General features: G+C 36.1%; 1 protein-coding gene across 1 annotated transcript in view; it reads right to left on the bottom strand.

Moving 5' to 3' along the window:
* NUP62CL (nucleoporin 62 C-terminal like) overlaps positions 1-19,110 on the bottom strand; it is a 77,551-nt gene continuing 58,441 nt past the window's right edge. Inside the window, exon 12 of the mRNA XM_039233540.1 lies at positions 1-916. Within this exon, the coding sequence (XP_039089471.1) occupies positions 822-916 (95 nt within the window). The 3' untranslated portion in view covers positions 1-821. The remainder of the gene's footprint in view (positions 917-19,110) is intronic.

Genomic DNA, 19,110 nt, shown 5'->3' with positions numbered 1-19,110 from the left:
ACTTTTATTTTTAGAGTATCATCTTTATTTATGACTTAGGTAAAACATGCAACACAAGAGATCAGATATTGCCAAGCTAAGAACAGGCTTTTCTTGAAAATCAAATATACAAATCCAACAACTATAAATCATATGCTAAAGCCAAATAAAATAACAGGTTATCTATACATCAATAATAAATGAATTGCCTAAACCTTACCCTTTTAAAAATAACCTAATTCAAGACCCAAATCCACCCTAACTTCTCTTCCTCTCTGACTCTCTATAGCATACTTTCTGTAATTCACACACTTCCTTGTATTGTCTATATTGTTTTTAAACAGACAGGCATTAATTTTATCTCAAACTTGACATGACGTTCCACTGAAGAAAAAGACTACAGTATCTACAACTATATGTTGAAAGTTAATAGGCACCCAGTAAAGACTGGTTGGTCATCTATTTCGTGGCAAACATTTCTCTGTGATCTGGTTAGAGTGAGAAGGATAATGTTGTGCTGCTGGTAGAATATTGAATCTAGGCAAATATAAGATACAAATTACACACACGGAGTTGACATGTAATAGAATGCTGCCTGGACAAGAAGGCTAATTAATATAGTTCTGATTTGCTAATACTAAAAGCCAAACTACAGAATAATTCTCGACAGCATAATATTGAAATGGTAAAAAAAAAAAAACAAAAAAACAACCAAACCAACCACATGCACACTTTATTGCAACCAAAAACTGAGTAATAATTGCAAATACTACTCTATTTCACATCATCACAATTTGTAAGTGATATATAATCCCAAAACAACATGCTGAAGATATGGTCATTCAATCAAAAGCAATCCTGATACTGCGTTCCAGCTCCATGCGACGATGATCCTCAAAAACCTGTGTTACCTCTTCTACCTTCCGTTGCAGCATGCCTACAGGAGGAAAAGTCATGCATCATTAAGCCAAAGTCAAAATGTCCCAGGAACATAATAACTTACATTCTCCCTTCAACATATGACTTATAAAACATCGATTTTAATAGCTTTAAGTATTAGAAAATACAGGGGGAAAATCGTCTATTTAGAAACTATGGAAACAGTGGACAAGACTGTTCCTGATTTGCTCTCTGTAGTTTTCAGGTAAATAACAGTCTATTTGACATTTATGTTTTGTTGAAGAGAATTGAGAACTGTGTTTTACTCATTACAGCCTAAAAGTGCTATACAGGGTGGTCATTAAATTGAGGGTATAGATTTTGGTAGGTCTTTGCTGTCTATAAGTAAATTAGTACACAGAGTATATTCATATTTCTTTCTAAGGATTTATTTAACTTGGTGGTCCTCAATTTGCTCAGGGACAGAGCAACAGAAAATACTATTCATTTTAGCATAAAAAATACTAACATTCTGTAGGAAAAATAAGCTGTTGATGTAAGCAAGATAACCTAGGATTTTCTATTAATGTGCAGTTGGTCATTTGTTTTACTGTTCATTAATGCTTATTGGCCAATAAGCAATAGCTTATTGAGAAGGTGCCCAAGAATTAAGAAAAAAATTTTACAAGAGAAAAACTAAAAATTTGAAACAATATACTTTAATTTCCTTCAGCCAATCAGAAAAGCCCCAATGTTATTCAGTTTTACAGTATAACAATACATCATCCTATCTTATGACATACAGGCATTTTGCAAGATCACACCTTAAGAAGAAGTAATTTAAATGATGGTTGTCTAATGAAAGCCTAGCAAAACAGTGTATGTTGAGCCTGGCAAAATATATCTCCTTTTTGTTCCAATGACTGCAGGGTGTGATTTTTTACTCCTAAATAACATTTTTCAATGTGATAGAAACACAAATGAGCACTATAACAAACCATCATCTTGAGGCCAGAAGTGTCAACATAAGCAAAATCACTTAATTTGCTGATTGATACATATTAAGTGCAAAGAAGTACATTTATAAAAATTTTAAAAATCAATGAAATGTCGAGAAAGACAAGCCAGCATTATTAAGACAGCTTTACTATAGACATTCTGTCATGTCTTCAAATTGAATTCTCAAGACTATTTCTATAATAACATACTTTAAATTTTTTTAGAAGTTTCATTACTTGAAGGCAAAAATTGCACCTAGGCACTCAACTGCCCAAGAGTTCAGTTTCCATGATATGCATCAGGAATTGGTTCCTGTAGGCCTCTGAAATGATATACCATACTAGAAGATCAATGCTAGTAATAGTCAAAATTTGGGGGAAATACATTATACACATTTTGAGATTGAAATTAACTGTACTGAACAATTTGAAAATGAAACTAAGAAAATGATTCCATTAAAAACATCATCATAAAGAATTAAAACACTTAGAAATAAGAATACCAAATGAAGTATGAGACCTGTACACTGAAAACTAGAAAACACTGCCAAGGGAAACTAAAGAAGATCTACGAAAATGAAGAGATATCCCATATTCATGGATTGAAAGACTCAATAGTGGTAAAATGCCAATCCCCCACAGAATTATTCACAGATTCAACAGAATCCCTATGAAAATCCTACCTGGCTGTTTTTGTAGAAATAGAAAAACTTTACAGTTTATATGGAAAGGACCCAGAACAGCCAAAGCAATCTTGAAAAAGAATAACAAATTGCAAGAATTACACTACACAATTTTAAATCTTACTACAAATCTACAGTAATCAAGACAGTGTATACTGGCATGGGATATCCACAGAGATCAATGGAACAGAAAGTCCAGAAATAAAACCTTATATTTATGGTCAATTCATTTTTGATGAAGGTGACAGGGCAATTCAGTGGGGGAAAACAGTCTTTTGCAACAAATGGTGCAGGGACAATTGGATATCTACACAAAAATGAAGGTGAACCCCTACCTCTTAACTATGCATAAAAATCTACTCAATGTGAATTATGGACCTAAATATAAGAGCAAAACTATATTTGGAAAATAAAACACAAATGTCAATCAACTGATGAATAGATAAGCAAAATGTCGATGTCCACACACTGGAATGATACACAGCAATAAAATAGAATGAAGTACTGATATATGTTACACATAGATGAACCTTAAAAACATTAAGCCATACAACAAAGGCCACATATACACATATAATATGATTCAATTTATATAAACTCTCCAGAAAATACTTATCTCTAAAGACAGAAAGTAGATTAGTGGTGGCCTTGGGTTCAGAGTAGGAATAGGGACTGACTACCAACAGGCCAGAGGGTATTTTTAGGGCAATGAATGTCTTCAAATGGATTGTTTGATGTGTGCACAACTCTAAGCTTTAAACAACTATTGGTTAAGATGGTAGATTTGTGTGTTTAAGATAGTTCTTAAAAATCACTCCCCCTCCCAGAAGATTTTGGTAAAATTGTTCCCAGCTAGCCCCATTCTGTTGAGGGGACAGATGTTTTCTTCACTTTAGCCTACTTACAAATATTTTATCTAAAGATTAAAAGACTTTCACAGTCAGGGCACCTGGGTGGCTCAGTCAGTTGAGTATCTGACTCTTTATTTCAGCTCAGATCATGATCCCAGGATCATGGGATCAAGCCCCACGTTGCTTAAGATTCTCTCTCTCTCTCTCTTTGAAAAAAGAAAAAAAGGATTCTTTTTTTCTCTCTTTCCCCCTTCCCCACTTGTGCTTTCTTTCTCTCTGTATCAAATAAATAAATAAATAAATAAATAATAAATAAATGACTTTCATAGTAAGTTATGAAAATAAGCAAGTTGGTCATTAAACCCTAACACGGCTTTTTCTATAGTTACTTTTATTTTAAGTATTACATATAAATATTAATATTAAACTCACTGTCAAAGGAAACAATGTACTTTCATAAATACTGCTATGGTACGCCTCTTATTTTCCTTTTAGGAAAACAACTGGAGCAGTTGGAGAAAACAAGGTCAAAAGACAAAAATAAGCAACTTAGAAAGTGAAATACAAATTGTTTATAAACATTTTTCAAATACTCAACCTCATTAGTAACCAGAGGAATGCATATTAAAGAAGGGTAATATTATTTTCACCTATAAATGTTAGCAAAGAATGATGATCATGGTGGTAGAATGCTAGAAAGGATGTGGAATTAGCAAAACTAGGTAATTCAAAGTGGTGCTGAAAGTGGGGCTGTAAGCAGAAATATGAATGACTAACAAGCTGATCCCTCTTTTCCTCCACATTCTACATCTGGGTCATTCTCCCTACTCAAGCCCAGCAAAGGACTTTTCTTTAGAGAGGGCAAACCAGAACGGATGTGGCTCAGGGACATCAGGTAGAGCTAAAGACAAGGAAACTGTACCAAAAATTTGGATTAAGTGGAAATAAACTACAAAACAGGAAGTGTAAGAGCCATGAAACAGGAAAGTCAACAAAGAAAAAAACAGAAGTAATACAAGATTGCTGGAGAAGGAAGAACCTAACTGAGTAGCAAACCAAGAGAGCAACAATCCCAGATAGTAGATTAGAGATTAGAGGGCTCTGGGAGAAAGGAATCAAGGAGAAATTGATAGATTTAAAGAAAAATAAGGGAGTCAGAGAATGAACTACTGGTAAGTATATAGAAAATTAAGCAAATGATGAAATAAAATTCAAAGGAAAACAAAAACTTGTAAGAGCAAGATAACATACGGGCTCCATGCTGACAGCACAGAGCCTGCTTGGGATTCTTTCTCTTTCTCTCTCTCAAAATAAATAAACTTTAAAAAGAAAAAAAAATGGGGGGGCACCGGGGTGGTTCAGTCAGTTAAGCATCATGTTCTCACAGTTTGTGAGATTGAGCCCTGCGTCAGGCTCTACTGCTAACAGTGCAGAACCTGCTTGGGATTCTCTCTCTCCCTCTCTATGTCCCTCCCCTGCTTGTGCACACTCTGTCTCTCTCTCAAAATAAATAAACATTTAAGAAAAAAATAAAAAAAGAGAAATGATATAATATAGCATGCTACATGGCCAGGCTGTGAATAACATTTATGCAATCATAATCCAAAAAATAAATATTGTTCTATGTGTAATTTATGATATACCTATGTTGGTAAAATGACAGAAAAGTATACTTACATGCATATATTTATATACTTCTCTATATGTAATATGTATATATATACTGGGGGGCAGTATGGTGGTATATTACATACACATACTTATGTATTGCATGCATGTACACACATATACATACACAAAATGAGGGTGGTATAAAATAGTTAAATCCTTGCCTCCCATTTTGGGAAGCCAGTACAGAAGGCGTAAAATGGAAAAACTAAAAAGTAACAGTATACATGGTGTTTAGAGATCTAGAAATATTTTTTAGGGCCACCTGGGTGGCACAGTCAGTTAAGTGTCTGACTCTTGATTTTGGCTCAGGTCATAATCTCACAGTTGGTGGGTTCAATCCCCATGTGGGGCTCTGCACTGCCCGTGTGGAGCCTGCTTGGAATTCTCTCTCTCTGCCCCTCCCCAACTCATGCTCTCTCTCTCTCAGAATAAATTAAACAATAAGAAATAAAAAGAAAAAAAAGGAAAAAAAGAAGTATTTTTTAAAAGCAGATAAAACAATTGAAAGTGATTGCTTCTAGAGAGTGGCAAATGGGGAGTGGACAGGGGAGCTGGTATTTTTCATATATCTTATTTTTAAAAAATCCTTATACTCTACCTTCAAGGTGGGCGATGAAGAAGACCTAAAGTAAGGCAGTGATAGGAATCTACTGAAAAGATTCAAGAGCTATTAAGAAGTATAATCATCATTACTTACTGGAGAAATAGAAATAGTCTACCTTAAGTCCCTGAGTAAATAATAGCAATCATTAGCTGAGAAAAAGAAAAGTAGAAGGAGTTACTGATCTGAGAGGCCCAGGAAAGAGTGAAGAAAATAAGTTTAGTTTTACACAAATTTAATTTGAGGTGCCTTTGGGATATGTATGTGCAAGTATTTGTTAACATGGAGCTTTATAATGGAAAGTAAAAGAACCATTGGTAAAACTGATGATTAGAGATGACAACAGACATATAAAAACTGCTGATTATCAGAAAGCCTTAAAAGAGAATACTATTAGAGACAAGGAGAGGTCTCAAGTCCATAATCTAAGTTCCTACCTTAAGAAAATAGAGGAAGAGCAAAATGAACCCAAAGCAAGTAGAAGAAAGGAAATAATAAAGACTGGTTATCAATGAAATTGAAAACAGGAACACTATACAGAAGAATCAATGAAACAAAAAGCTGATACTGAGGGAAAAAAATCAATAAAAATGATTAACCTCTACTAAGACAGAAAAAAGTAAAAATAGAGAAAGCACAAATCACCAATATACAGAATGGAACAGGGCAGATCACTACAGGTCCTGCAGCCATTAAAAGTATCAAGAGAAAATCCTAAGAATAACTTTATTCTTAAAATTCAACAACTTAGCAGAATTGTACCAATTCCTAGAAAACCACAAATCATGAAAATTCAACAAAGACAATCTGAATAGTCCTAGAAGCATTACAGAAATTGAGTATGTAATTAAAAAGCTCCCCAAAAAGAAATACCCAGGCCCATATACAGTTTCACTTGAGAATTCTATCAAATACTTGAAGAAGAATCAATGCCAATTCTTCACAAAATCTTCTAAAAAAGAGGCCACTATTAAACTAATAACAAACCAAGAAATGACAGTATAAAAAAAGAGAAACTATAGACCAATATCTCTCATGAACATTTAAAAATCTCTCACTTAAAAATCTTCTAGAAAATTCTAGCAAACTGAATTCAATACTGTATAAAAGAAACTATAAACCATGACCAAGTTGAAGTTCTTCCACAAATTTAAGGCTGACTCAACATTAAAAAAAGGTATCAATGTAATCTACCATATCAACAAATTAAAGACGAAAAACATATGATTATACCAATTGATACAGAAAAAGCATTTGACAAAATCCCCTACCCATTCATGATGAAAATCCTCAGCAAGTCAGGAACAAAGCAGAATTACCTAAACTTGATAAAGAACATCTACAAACAAAACCTACAGCTAGCATCATACTTAAAGTGAAGGACTGAAGGCTTTCCATGCAAACTCTAGAACAAGACAGAGATGTCTACTAACATCACTCTTATTTAACATAATGCAGGAAGTTCTAGCGAGTGCAATGTGAAGAAAAGAAATAAATGGCATATAGAGTGGAAAGGAAGAAGTAAAACTGTCCCTATTTACAGATGATATAACCACCTCCATAGAAAATCTCAAGGAATCAAAAACAAAACAAAACAAAAAATCCTCAATCTAAGAAGTGAATTCAGCAAGCATACATACCAGAGCAACATATAAAAATGAACTGCATTTTTATGTACTAGCAATGAATATGTGGAAATCAAAATTTAAAACATAATACCATCTACAATTGCTATAAATAAAATGAAACAGTTAAGTATAAATCTGACAAAACCAAAGTATACATAATGTGAGTGCTAAAAATTACAAAATCATATGAAAGAAACAAAAGGAAACCTAAATAAATGTTGTGTCATGCATGTTTTCATGAATGGGAAGATTCAACAAAATAGAGATGTCAATTCTCCCCTAATCTATAGGTTTCATGTAATTCCTATCAAATCCCAGCAAATTTTTGTGAGAGGGCAATGGAATTAAAATAGCCAAAACAATCTTGACGGGAAAAAAAAAAATAACATGGGAGGAATCACTCTACCAGATATTAAGGCTTACTATACAGCAATGGTAATAAAGACATTGTGATATTAGTGGAGGGAAACACATATAGGTCCATGGGATAGAGACCCCAGAAAAAGATCCACATAAATAAACCAAAGGTGTAAAAGCATTTCAGGAAAAAAAAGTTGAGGAAGGATAGTCTTTTCAAAAAATGGTGCCCGAGCAACCAGGACATCCTCAGGCATAAAACGGAAAAAAAAGAGCTTTGATCTAAACCTCACATCTTATGGAAATATTAACTCAAAGTGGATCATGGCCTTAAAGTGAAAATGTAAAACAATAAAACTTGCAGGGGAAAAAAGGGGGGGAAATTATTGGGATATAGTACTCAGCAAAAAGTCCTTAGATTTGACACCAAAAGCATAATCCATTAAAAAAATGGAGAAACACTTCCTCAAAATTAATAATTTTTTCCTGTGAACAGCTCTATTAAGAGGAATAGACAAACAGCAGACTGGGAGAAAATATCTGCAAACCACATAAGCCAACGAAGGACTAGTATATACCATATAATAAACTCTCAGAACATTAAAACAAATAAGCCAATTAGCAAATGGAAAAAAGAACAGACATTTCACCAAAGATGATATACTGATGGCAAATAAGCATATAAAAAGATGTTCAACATCATTAGCCACCAGGGAAATGAAATTAAAACTGCAGTGATATCACCACACATCTATCACAATGGTCAAAAGGGAAAAAACAGTGAAAATGCCAAATGCCGCTGAGGACAGAGACAAATTAGATCTATCATACATCACTGGTGGACATGGAAAATGGTACATCCACTCTGGAAAAAAGTGTAGCAGCTTCTCATAAAACAAAACATGCGACTACCATATGACCAGCAATTGCACTCTCAGACATTTATCCCAGAGAAATGAAAACTCCTGTGCATACAAGAAATCTGCACATAAATGTTCACAGAAGCTTTATTCATGAAACATCCCAGATGTCCTACAACCAGTAAATGTGTAAATAAACTGTGATACATACATACTAGGAATACTGGCATATTAGTCAGCAACAGAAAGGATGAAACCACTGATATATGTAATTTACATAAATGTCGGGGAAATTACAGCGAGCAAAAAAGAAAGCCACATGGTTATATGCTGTATGACTCCATTTATACAATATCTTGAAATGATAAAACTTTAGAAATGGAGAATAGATTAGTAGTTTCCAGGTATTAGGACCTGGGTTAGAGGGGTGAGAGGGAGGTGGTTCTGGCAATAAAAGGGGAATATGAGGAATCCTTATGATAATGGAATTGTTCTGAATTTTGACTATGATAATGGATATACAAATCTACACATGTGATAAAACTGTATACAGCTGAACACACACAAACACAATACAAGTAAAACCAGGAAAATCTGAACAAGATAGATTATACCAATGTCAATATCCTGGGGTGATACTGTACTACAATTTTATAAGATGCTACCACTGGGGACTAGGTAAAGAATAAATAGGACCATGGGGTGCCTGGGTGCTCAGCTGTGAAGCATCCGATTCTTGATTTCAGCTCAGGACATGATCTCATGGTTCATGGGATAGAGCCTCGCATCATAAGTCTGCTTGGGATTCTCTCTCCCTCTCCCTCTGCCCCTCCCCTGCTTGCTCTCTCTCTCTCTCTCTCTCTCTCAAAATAAATAAATAAACTTAAAACAAAAGAATAGATAGGACCTCTGTATGATTTCTTCAGGACCTCTCTATGATTTCTTTCATGTGAATGTATAATTATTTCTCTATTATTAGTATATGTGAATATACAATTAACTCTAGAAATTTCAATGATGATAACGAACACACACAAATAAGGTTTAGATTCTCAACCTCTTTTTCTGGAAGTGTCTGCTCAATAGGCACATTATACAACTATTAATATAAGGCAACAGTTTCAACAAATCTGTTCTCACTACTTAATACAGTTGGCCATCCTTTTAGCCTTCAATTTGGTTTTCCTCATTGTTGCATGCCTGTTAAGCCAAAGCCATATTTTAGGTTCTGGTTACTGTAGTATATATATCTGTATTAGGTTATCCTACTGTTTGAAAGCAACCTTGAAATTTCAGGAGCATAATATAATTAAGGTTTATTTCTCATTCAGATAGGGGAAGAAAGAGATGGGAAGGGGGCAAGGAAAAAAGAAAAAGAGAGAGGACACTGTCCTCCTATTTGTCTTAGCTACCTTTTCCTTTTTTTTGGGGGGGGGAGAAGGAGAAGGAGAGGAAGAGGGGGTGGGGGGAAGGGAGGGGGGGAGGGAGAGAGAGAGAGAGAGAGAGAGAGAGAGAGAGAGAATCCCAAGGGGCTCAATATCACGACCATGAGATTATGACCTGAGCCAAAATCAAAAGTCAGATGCTTAACCGACTGAGCCACCCAGGCACCCGTCTTAGCTACTTTTTTTTAAATGTTTATTTTGGACAGAGAGAGAGAGCCGGAGTACAAGTGGGGGAGGGGTAGAGAGAGAGGGAAACACAGAATTCAAAGCAGGCTCCAGGCTTTGAGCTGTCAGCACAGAGCCGGGAGTGGGGCTTGAACTTACGAACCGTGAGATCATGACCTGAGCCAAAGTCAGACGCTTAACTGACTGAGCCACCCAGGTGCCCGTCTTAGCTACTTTTAAGAAGATTCCCAGTTTATTAAAACTGAAGTAACACTCAGAATAAGTATACTTGAATTCTTAGTACTAACTATGGTCTGATGGGAAGAAGAGTGTTCCTAGATGATGCACACAGCTCTCATCTCTGCCATGGGAATGTTCATCCTGGTCTTGCTACTGATACATTCAAGTGGTGATACTCTCTGCTTGTGTATAGTACTACCCTTCACACAAAATTAATAAAATATACATTTCAAGGAAAGGTATAAAAAGAAAGATGGTGAAGGTATCCTGAATTCTTGGAGGCGACATGGCAGAAACAAGGTAGTAGAATTATTACTCTACATCCTAAGTGGTCCTCAGACAGTCATCCTATTGAAATATCACTTACTCTTCAAGTCTCATTTCAATTCTACCTCTTCCAGGAAATCAACTAAAGATTAGGTTTCTCTTTCTTTGCTTCCCCCACCCCCAACACTGTGAACCTGTTCAAGGTAGTGTAGCACTGACGTTTATACCTCCTACACCGATTAACAGTGCCTTGGCCCGCAGTAGGTGTTTTGTATGTAGAGTCACAAATATGTGGTTTTGACTTGCATCTAAAAGAACACATTCCAATTATACAGTACTTCAGTTATAAAATGCCTATATATATTACCTTATTTGAGACCCACAATATCCTAGGATAGAGAGAATGAAAAACTCAAGAAGGTAAGGTTCAGTAGCTTCCCAAAGGCCAAAGCTAATGAAAAACGATGCCAGGATTCCTATCTTCAGACTCCCATCTATGAGTGTTTTTTTCTATTACAGTGTGCTTGTTTGTCAAATGCTGTGAAGTCTTCAAAGAAAAAGTACAATGCTGAGCTAATAAGTGGCACAACAGCATAACGCTATTTGTTGTCCCTTCAAACACTGAAGGACTCAAAATAAGGCAGGCTATCTGAACCCCATCTGGGGAGAGCTCATCAGTGAAATACTATCAGGCCATTTTATCTATGAGGTGCCCATAGAGCATAGGCACAAAAACACCATTATAGCAAGACTCCAGCATATTTATAGTTTTTAGTCACTAAGAGGAAGAAAATTGCTTTGGAGAAAAATCTGTATATCTCACAAACAATATAAATCCTGCTATTTGGGAGTGACTTAAATCATGCTACATATAATTCATCTGGGGAGGCTCTCCAGCTTGAGGAAATTCACTTGGGCACAAAATGTACATAAGCAGGATTAGTGGGAAATCTAATTCTGCAGATGTAGTGAGTGTGTTTCAAATCTGGATTTACATATAGAAAAGGAATTTTAAGAAGTGGAGCTCTGAGAATGTTAACCATCACGCACCACTTCCTAACATGAGCTGAAGACTTCATCATTTTTAACCTTCGTACCCTAATCTAACCTACAAGAGATTCTTTAGAATCAAGGAACAATGACGTGACAATAAACCTATTTTGTGTGTAAAGGGGAGCAGAGGTGAGGAGGCAGCTCATTAAACAATGGAAAGACATTAAAATACCTTTCAGTTGGCTGCAATAGGAAGAAGCAAGTGAGTACCTGTCTCTGTTGAGCTTAAGAGACCCTTAAAGTGAGTCTTTGCATTGTTGCCACATCTCTGGCAGATCAAGAGTGTTTGCTTCTCAAGTATCTGAAGTGGAACATTATACTCCAGAACACAATAGATGACCTCACTGATCAACCAATGTCACCAATAATTCGCAAAGAATTTAAGAAAAAGAGGAGGTAAAAGAAACCACTTTCATCAGTAAATCAGATTCTTTTGGAGAAGATGAAAGAGGAAGAAGACACTTCATTTGGAATTCAAAGGCATCTTTTGGCATCTCAGCATTTAATGCTCTTCAGATATAAGAGGGATGAAAGTAAATTAATATAAATATTTTAGAGCATTTATATGGACCGAGCTTCACTTTTTATTTTTAGTGAAAGAGAGCATGCAAGTGGGGACAAAGGCAGAGGGAGAGAGGGAGGGAGAGAGAGAGAGAGAGGGAGGGAGGGAGGGAGAGAGAGAGAGAGGGAGGGAGAGAGAGAGAGAGAGAGAGAGAGAGAGAGAATCTTAAGCAGGTTCCATGAGCTCAGTGCAGAGCCTGACATGAGGCTTGATCCCATGACCCTGGGATCATGACCTGAGCTGAAATCAATAGTTGGACACTCAACTGATGGAGCCATCCAGGCACCCTTTGGATCAAGCTTCTTAAAAAAATACAGCATAGTGCCCATAGGTAATAATACTGTAATACATATTGGAAAATTTCTAAGAAAGTAGATATTACAAGTTGTCAGTGTAAGATTCCTGTGATGAAAAGAAAATTTTTTTTTGTAACTATGTAAGATGACAGACGTTAACCAGACCTATTGTGGTAATCATTTCACAATGTACACAAATCTTGAATCATTGTGTGTACACTTGAAAATAACATAATGCTATATGTCAAATATGCCTTAATTTTTAAAAAGCAATTAAAAAATACCCAACCCTGGGGCACCTGTGTGGCTCAATCAGTTGAGTGTCTGACTTCGGCTCAGGTCATGATCTTGCAGTTCGTGGGTTCAAGCCCTGCGTTTGGCTTTCTGCTGTCAACACAGAACCCGCTTCAGATCCTCTGTCCCTCTCTCTTTGCCCCTCCCCTGCTGGTTCTCTCTCTCTCTCAAAATAAATTTAAAAAATAATGTAAATAAATAATACCCAACCCTGAAAAATCTAATTTAAAAGAATCCCCTCAAACAATAAATATAAACATTGGATAAAAATGAATTATGATTGTGACATATCACAAAAAGCTGCTTCTCTGAAATGATCCTGAAGGCATTTTATGCAAGAGTTATTCACACCGCACTAGACAACTAAGAATGCTTTACATCAAAAAAGAAAAAATAAGGTGATCATAGACCAGTTCTAATGGGACTATATTTTGGAAACATCACAAAATTCCTTGTGGCATTTTTAGTTACTCAAAGGATTCTTCTGTCTCTGCCCCAAATAGCAGCCAAAATGTTGTGAGCAGCTATTAAATAATCATGGGATTATAATCCACAAGAGACTGCAAAGATTATGGATGAAATATATTTTAATTGTGATGCTTTAGGACGCCTCACCAAGAAAAGCAAAATACCATAAAAACACTCAAGTAACTTTTAAATAATGGTAAGTAGATGATTTATACTGTCCATCACTTTATTGTGGCACATGATATTATTATTTCGTATACGAAGAAACAAAAAATGCCTGTCCTTCACCTCTACCTGCTCCTCTTTCTCAGAGAAGTAGCTCAATATATTTAAAATGAATAACAAATTAGCTTAGATTGATGGTCATCTCTGTCATAAGAGGTCCCCAAAGAGCTGGAGTTGCTGCAGTTTTGGTGACTGCCAACTCAGAAGACAGATGTGTGACTGCAGCACCACCATCCAGCAAACCTTGAAATAATGCTGTAAATTTTTAGAGAGAGACAAGAAAGTAAAGGGGTATTGGACTATCATTACTATTAACTCTCAGTTATCTAATCAGGAAGAAAAGAGGCAGAGATAATGTTAAACAATGGATGAATATAAAATCTGAGAACTGGTCAATATCAGCACATGTTCAGACATCCCCTAATTCAATACTCTTGTACTTATCTCTGATAACCTTCTAACTCAATCTCATCACTTGGTTCTATGTATGTTAGAGAAAGAATGGGGCCTGCTTCTCTATTAATTCAATCATGAATATTGAAAAGTTGATTGGATAGTGTAATATTCTAATATATTTAGAGTTTGATGTATGATTTTTTTTAAATGTTTTATTTATTTCTGAGAGACAGAGACAGCATGAGCAGCGGAGGGTCAGAGAGAGAGGGAGATACAGAATCTGAAGCAGGCTCCAGGCTCTGAGCTAGCTGTCAGCACAGAGCCCGACGTGGGGCTCGAACCCACAAACTGTGAGATCATGACCTGAGCCGAAGTTGAACGCTTAACCGACTGAGCCACCCAGGCACCCCTGATGTATGATTTGTTTAATGTTTATTTATTTCTGAGAGAGACAGAGTGCAAGTGGGGGAGGGGAAGAGAGAGAAGGACAAAGGATCCAAAGTGGGGTATGCACTGACAGCAGCAAGCTTGATGTGGGATTCGAACTCATGAACTGTGAGATCATGACCTGAGCCAAAGTTGGACGGTCAACCAACTGAGCTACCCAGTTACCCCAAAAGTGTGATGTATGATTTCCAAGTCACTTTTAAGGATAAGCTGATTCTTAAGTTAAGCACATGATCCTATTAGCATTACAGTTGCTATGCTTTATAATAAGAAAAATTTTATACCAATGTTAAGGATATTAAATCATAAAAACATTTCCCAGAAACCTTGTAAAATACAGATTTTGACATTAAAACCATAAAAAAACTATACAGTTAGAGATTTTTCTTTAGTAAAAATATATTATTTCTATTGTGAAAATAACACATGTATTAGTTTTCTACAACTATTATTTGGATGTGAATAAATGGACTCATTGAAAGTTTAACCTTAAACTTCTCAGTCCACAGTCCTGATCAGCAAACTTGACATTAACTATTAAAAAGCAAAACCACCTCCAACAAAAATCATCTCTTAGCATAAATGAACCCTGCCATTCTCCATTACTTGATCACGTCATTTCCTGATATGAAAAGGAAAGGTTCCTTGGGTAGGAACAGCAAAAAGGAGCCCACAGTATCAAGAATTACCAAGCTTTTCCCTCTTCTTCATCTTGGCCTCCGCTGCCTCAGTTGAGAATATCATTTTGTCTCCAGCTCAACTGCATTTTAAGCAAGTAACTCCCAGTTACGATCCATAACTATCTTACTCTGTTTATCCTGTGGTGACTGAGAAACTTACCCAGACACTTAGAACAAAACGTCCCACACAAAGTACTACCACTATCATACTTTGAAAAACCTTGTCCTCTACTGTTAGGTACATGATTTGTTTTTACATCCAGTGATGCCTATGTAAGAATTGTTTTGAGTGCATATCAGTAGAAAGAACACTGTTCTGGTAATCAGGAAATTTGGATTCTGGTCCTAGTTTTGCCAGTAATTAGCTGTGTGTTCTAAGGGAAGTCTTTAAACTCTCTGAGCCACAGTTTCTTCATCTATATAAAGTCCTCTGCAGCGCTAACAACCTTAATTTTATTAGTAGGAAAACACTGGCTGGGAGCCTTGATATTTTACTTATGACAAAGATCCCAGCCCAGAGGGGGGGGGAAAAAAATCACTGTAATCTTTCTTTACAGCCCCATTTACATTCTGACAACCCCTTCCCCCAATTCCATCCAAGAAGCACTGCTCACTATAGGAATACATGCAACAGACAGGGACACAACTGAGTCAGACTTTGCATAATCTCCTTCCTCAGTGTTTTCCAGTCACTGACGTTCTCCCACATGTCAGCCGTTCTTACAACTTCTTTAGGGCAAGTGGTTTTCAATGATAATCTACCTGGAATTGCCTTTCCTAGACCAATTTAATAGCTACCTTTTGAATCAAATGACCTTTCTTGTCTTTCTTCTTCTCTCTCTCCCCTATACACAGTTATCTCTGATAACCAGTTCTGCCAGGGTCTTTTACTGACCACCAACCTGGGCCAGGTACTGTTCAAGGAAAGTTCAACATTGCTTCTTTCAATCCTTACAAAAACCCTGAAAGGTAAATATTATCCCTCATTTTTAAAATGAGGATAGAGGGGTGCCTGGGTTTCTCGGATAGTTAAGCGACTGATTCTTGATTTCGGCTCAGGTCATGATATCACTGTTCCTGAGTTCAAGCTCCACATAGGGCTCCATGCTGACAGTACAGAGCCTGCTTGGGATTCTCTGTCTCCCTCTCTCTCTTCCCCTCTCCCACATTCTCTCTCTCTCTCCCAAAAATAAATAAACATTTAAAAAAGTAAAAATAAAAATTAGTAAAATGAGTATACAGACTCCGAGAGATTAAATAACAGTTAAGGTCACAAAACTATTAAGTGGTAATGCCTTGACTTGAACCTGTATCTATCAGACTCAGAAACATCTACCCGTCAGGTAATTAATACTAAAGCAATACAGAATTTAACATCTCTCTGATGATTTAAAAGAGTTTGGGAAGGAATAGAACATTTCTTCCTCTGAGAGAAGGAAATAAAGGTGAATGATGACAGAGGCAGGTCTGGAAGGAGGAAAAGGTGAAAAAGTTCATGGTTGATGAATTCTATTAATGAAGAGAATGAGAAATCTAGAAATAGAATAATACAAATGAGAAAATTTGTATTCTTTTCATACCACATCTTTAAAAAGAGTAACAACTCTGATCGCCTAACTAGCCCCCATTTATCTCAATTACTAAATCTCATTATAGTCCATATTTAGGCAAAAGTCTATAAAAATTATTTTCTTCCCATATCTTTATTTTAAATCTATATTAAGTCATGAGAATAGTAACAATCACAAACCTGTATATCCTTTATGTAGATTAACCCACTGTTACCATTTTTCCTAAAATTGCTCAGTCTCTTTCTCTTCACAAGATTTTGGTTGAACCACTTGAAAGAGAGCTACAGACATGACACTTCTTTAAATAATGTAGCATACAGCTTCTAAGTATAAAAATATTTTCCACACAACCACAACACATGAAAACAATTAAAAATTCATTAATATCAATTAATATATAGTTCATATTCAGTTTCCCGAATTATTCTAAATAACGTCTTCTTGAGAAAACATAGGTGATAAGCTCCTTGACACTGGTCTTGGCAATGACTTTTTGGGTCTGACTCCAAAAGCAAAAACAACAAAATCAAAATTAAACAAATAGGACTACATGAAACTAAAAAACTTCTGCACAGCAAAGGAAACCATTAACAGAATTAAAGCACAACCCACCAAATGGGAGAAGATATTTGCAAATGATATATCTGATAAGGGGTTAGTATCCAAAATACATAAAGAACTTATACAACTCAATACCAGAAAAGCAAATAATCCGATTAAAAATGGGCAGAAGGCATGAATAGACATTTTTCCAAAGACGACACAAAGATGGCCAACAGACACATAACTCAGCATAACTCATCATCAGGGAAATGCAAATCAAAGCCACAATGAAGTATCACCTTACACCTGTCAGAATGCCTATTATCAAAAAGATAAGAAATAACAAGCCTTGGTGAGGATGCGGGAAAACTAGGACCCTTATGAACTATTGGTGGGGATGTAAACTGGTGTAGCCACTAAGAAAACCAGTGTGGAGTTTCTCTAAAAATTAAAAATAGAGCTACCAATGATCCGGCAATACAGTACTATGTATTTATCTGAAGAAAATGAGAATAATTTGAAAAGATATATACACCCTTATGTTAACTGCAGAATTATTTACAATAGCCAAGATTTGGCCACAATCTAAGTGTCCACTGCTGGATGAATGGACAAAGAAGATATGGTATACAGAGGAGGTGGGGGTGGGGGATGGGTAAAATAGGTGAAGAGGATTAAGAGTACACTTATTGTAATGACCACTGAGTAATGTATAGAAACTCTTGAATCACAATAGTGCATACCTGAAACTAATAAAACACTGCGAATTATACTAGAATTTAAAATTTTTAGAAAAAGAAGATTTGGGGCAGGGCCTGGGTGGCTTAGTTGGTTAAGCGTCCAACTTCAGCTCAGGTCATGATCTCACACCACTCATGAGTTCAAGCCCTGCATCATGCTCTCTGTTAACAGCTCAGAGCCTAGACCCTGCTTCAGAGTCTGTGTCTCCCTCTCTCTCTGCATCTCCCTCTCTCTCTGCATCTCCCCTTCTGGTGCTCAGTCTCTCTCTCTCAAAAATAAATAAGCTTCAAAAAATTTTTAAAAAAAAAGAAGATTTGGTATATACACACAGACACATACAAAGACACAGTGGGATACTACTCACCCATAAAAACATGAAATCTTGCCATTTGTGACAACATGGATGGAACTAGAGGGTATTAAGCTATGTGAAATAAGTCAGACAAAGACAAACACCATGTGATTTCACTTATGTGTGGGATCTAAAAGACAAAACAAATGAACAAACAAAACAAAACAAAACTCATAAATACAGAACACAGCATGGTGGTTACTAGAGGGGAGAAGGTGAAATGGGTGAAGGGGGTCAAGAGGTACAAACTTCAATTATAAAATAAATAAGTCATGGGGATGTAATGTACAGCATGGTGACTATAGTCAGTAATACTGTAGTGCATACTTGCAAGTTACCAAGAGAGTAAATACTAAAAGTTCCCATCACAAGAAGAGAATTTTTCGATAATTCTGTATGGTGACAGTTGGTAACTAGACATATTGTGGTAATCATTTCGTAGTGTATATAAATGTCGAATCATAATGCTGTACATCTGAAACTAACAATGTTATAGAACAATTAGAACTCAATGAAGAACAAAAAGGAAGGCAGGCATTAAGAAAGGAAAGAAGGCAGGCAAGGTAAGAAATAGATAGGGAAAATGAAAAAGAGAAAGAAAAGGAAGGGAGGGAGGGAGGGAAAGGAAGGGAAAGGAAAGGAAAGGAAAGGAGAGAAAGAAAGTCTTCCTGGTTTTGATCCAGTATCCAATCAAAGTTAACATAGGAGACTTGTTATGTATCTTTTAATCTAAGACAATCCCTTTAACTTAGTTTTGAGTTTTGTTTCCCATGACTGACTTTTTGAAAAGTCCCAATCCAATTATGTTTCACAATGTGCTACACAGAGTGTTTGATTATTTCCTTGTGATTTTATTCA

This window comes from Hyaena hyaena, unplaced genomic scaffold (genome assembly GCF_003009895.1).
Source record: "Hyaena hyaena isolate Hyena2069 unplaced genomic scaffold, ASM300989v1 scaffold_77, whole genome shotgun sequence".
NCBI lineage: Eukaryota > Metazoa > Chordata > Mammalia > Carnivora > Hyaenidae > Hyaena > Hyaena hyaena.
Note: the sequence above shows the minus strand (reverse complement) of the source record. Positions and strands in the feature narration are given on the sequence as shown.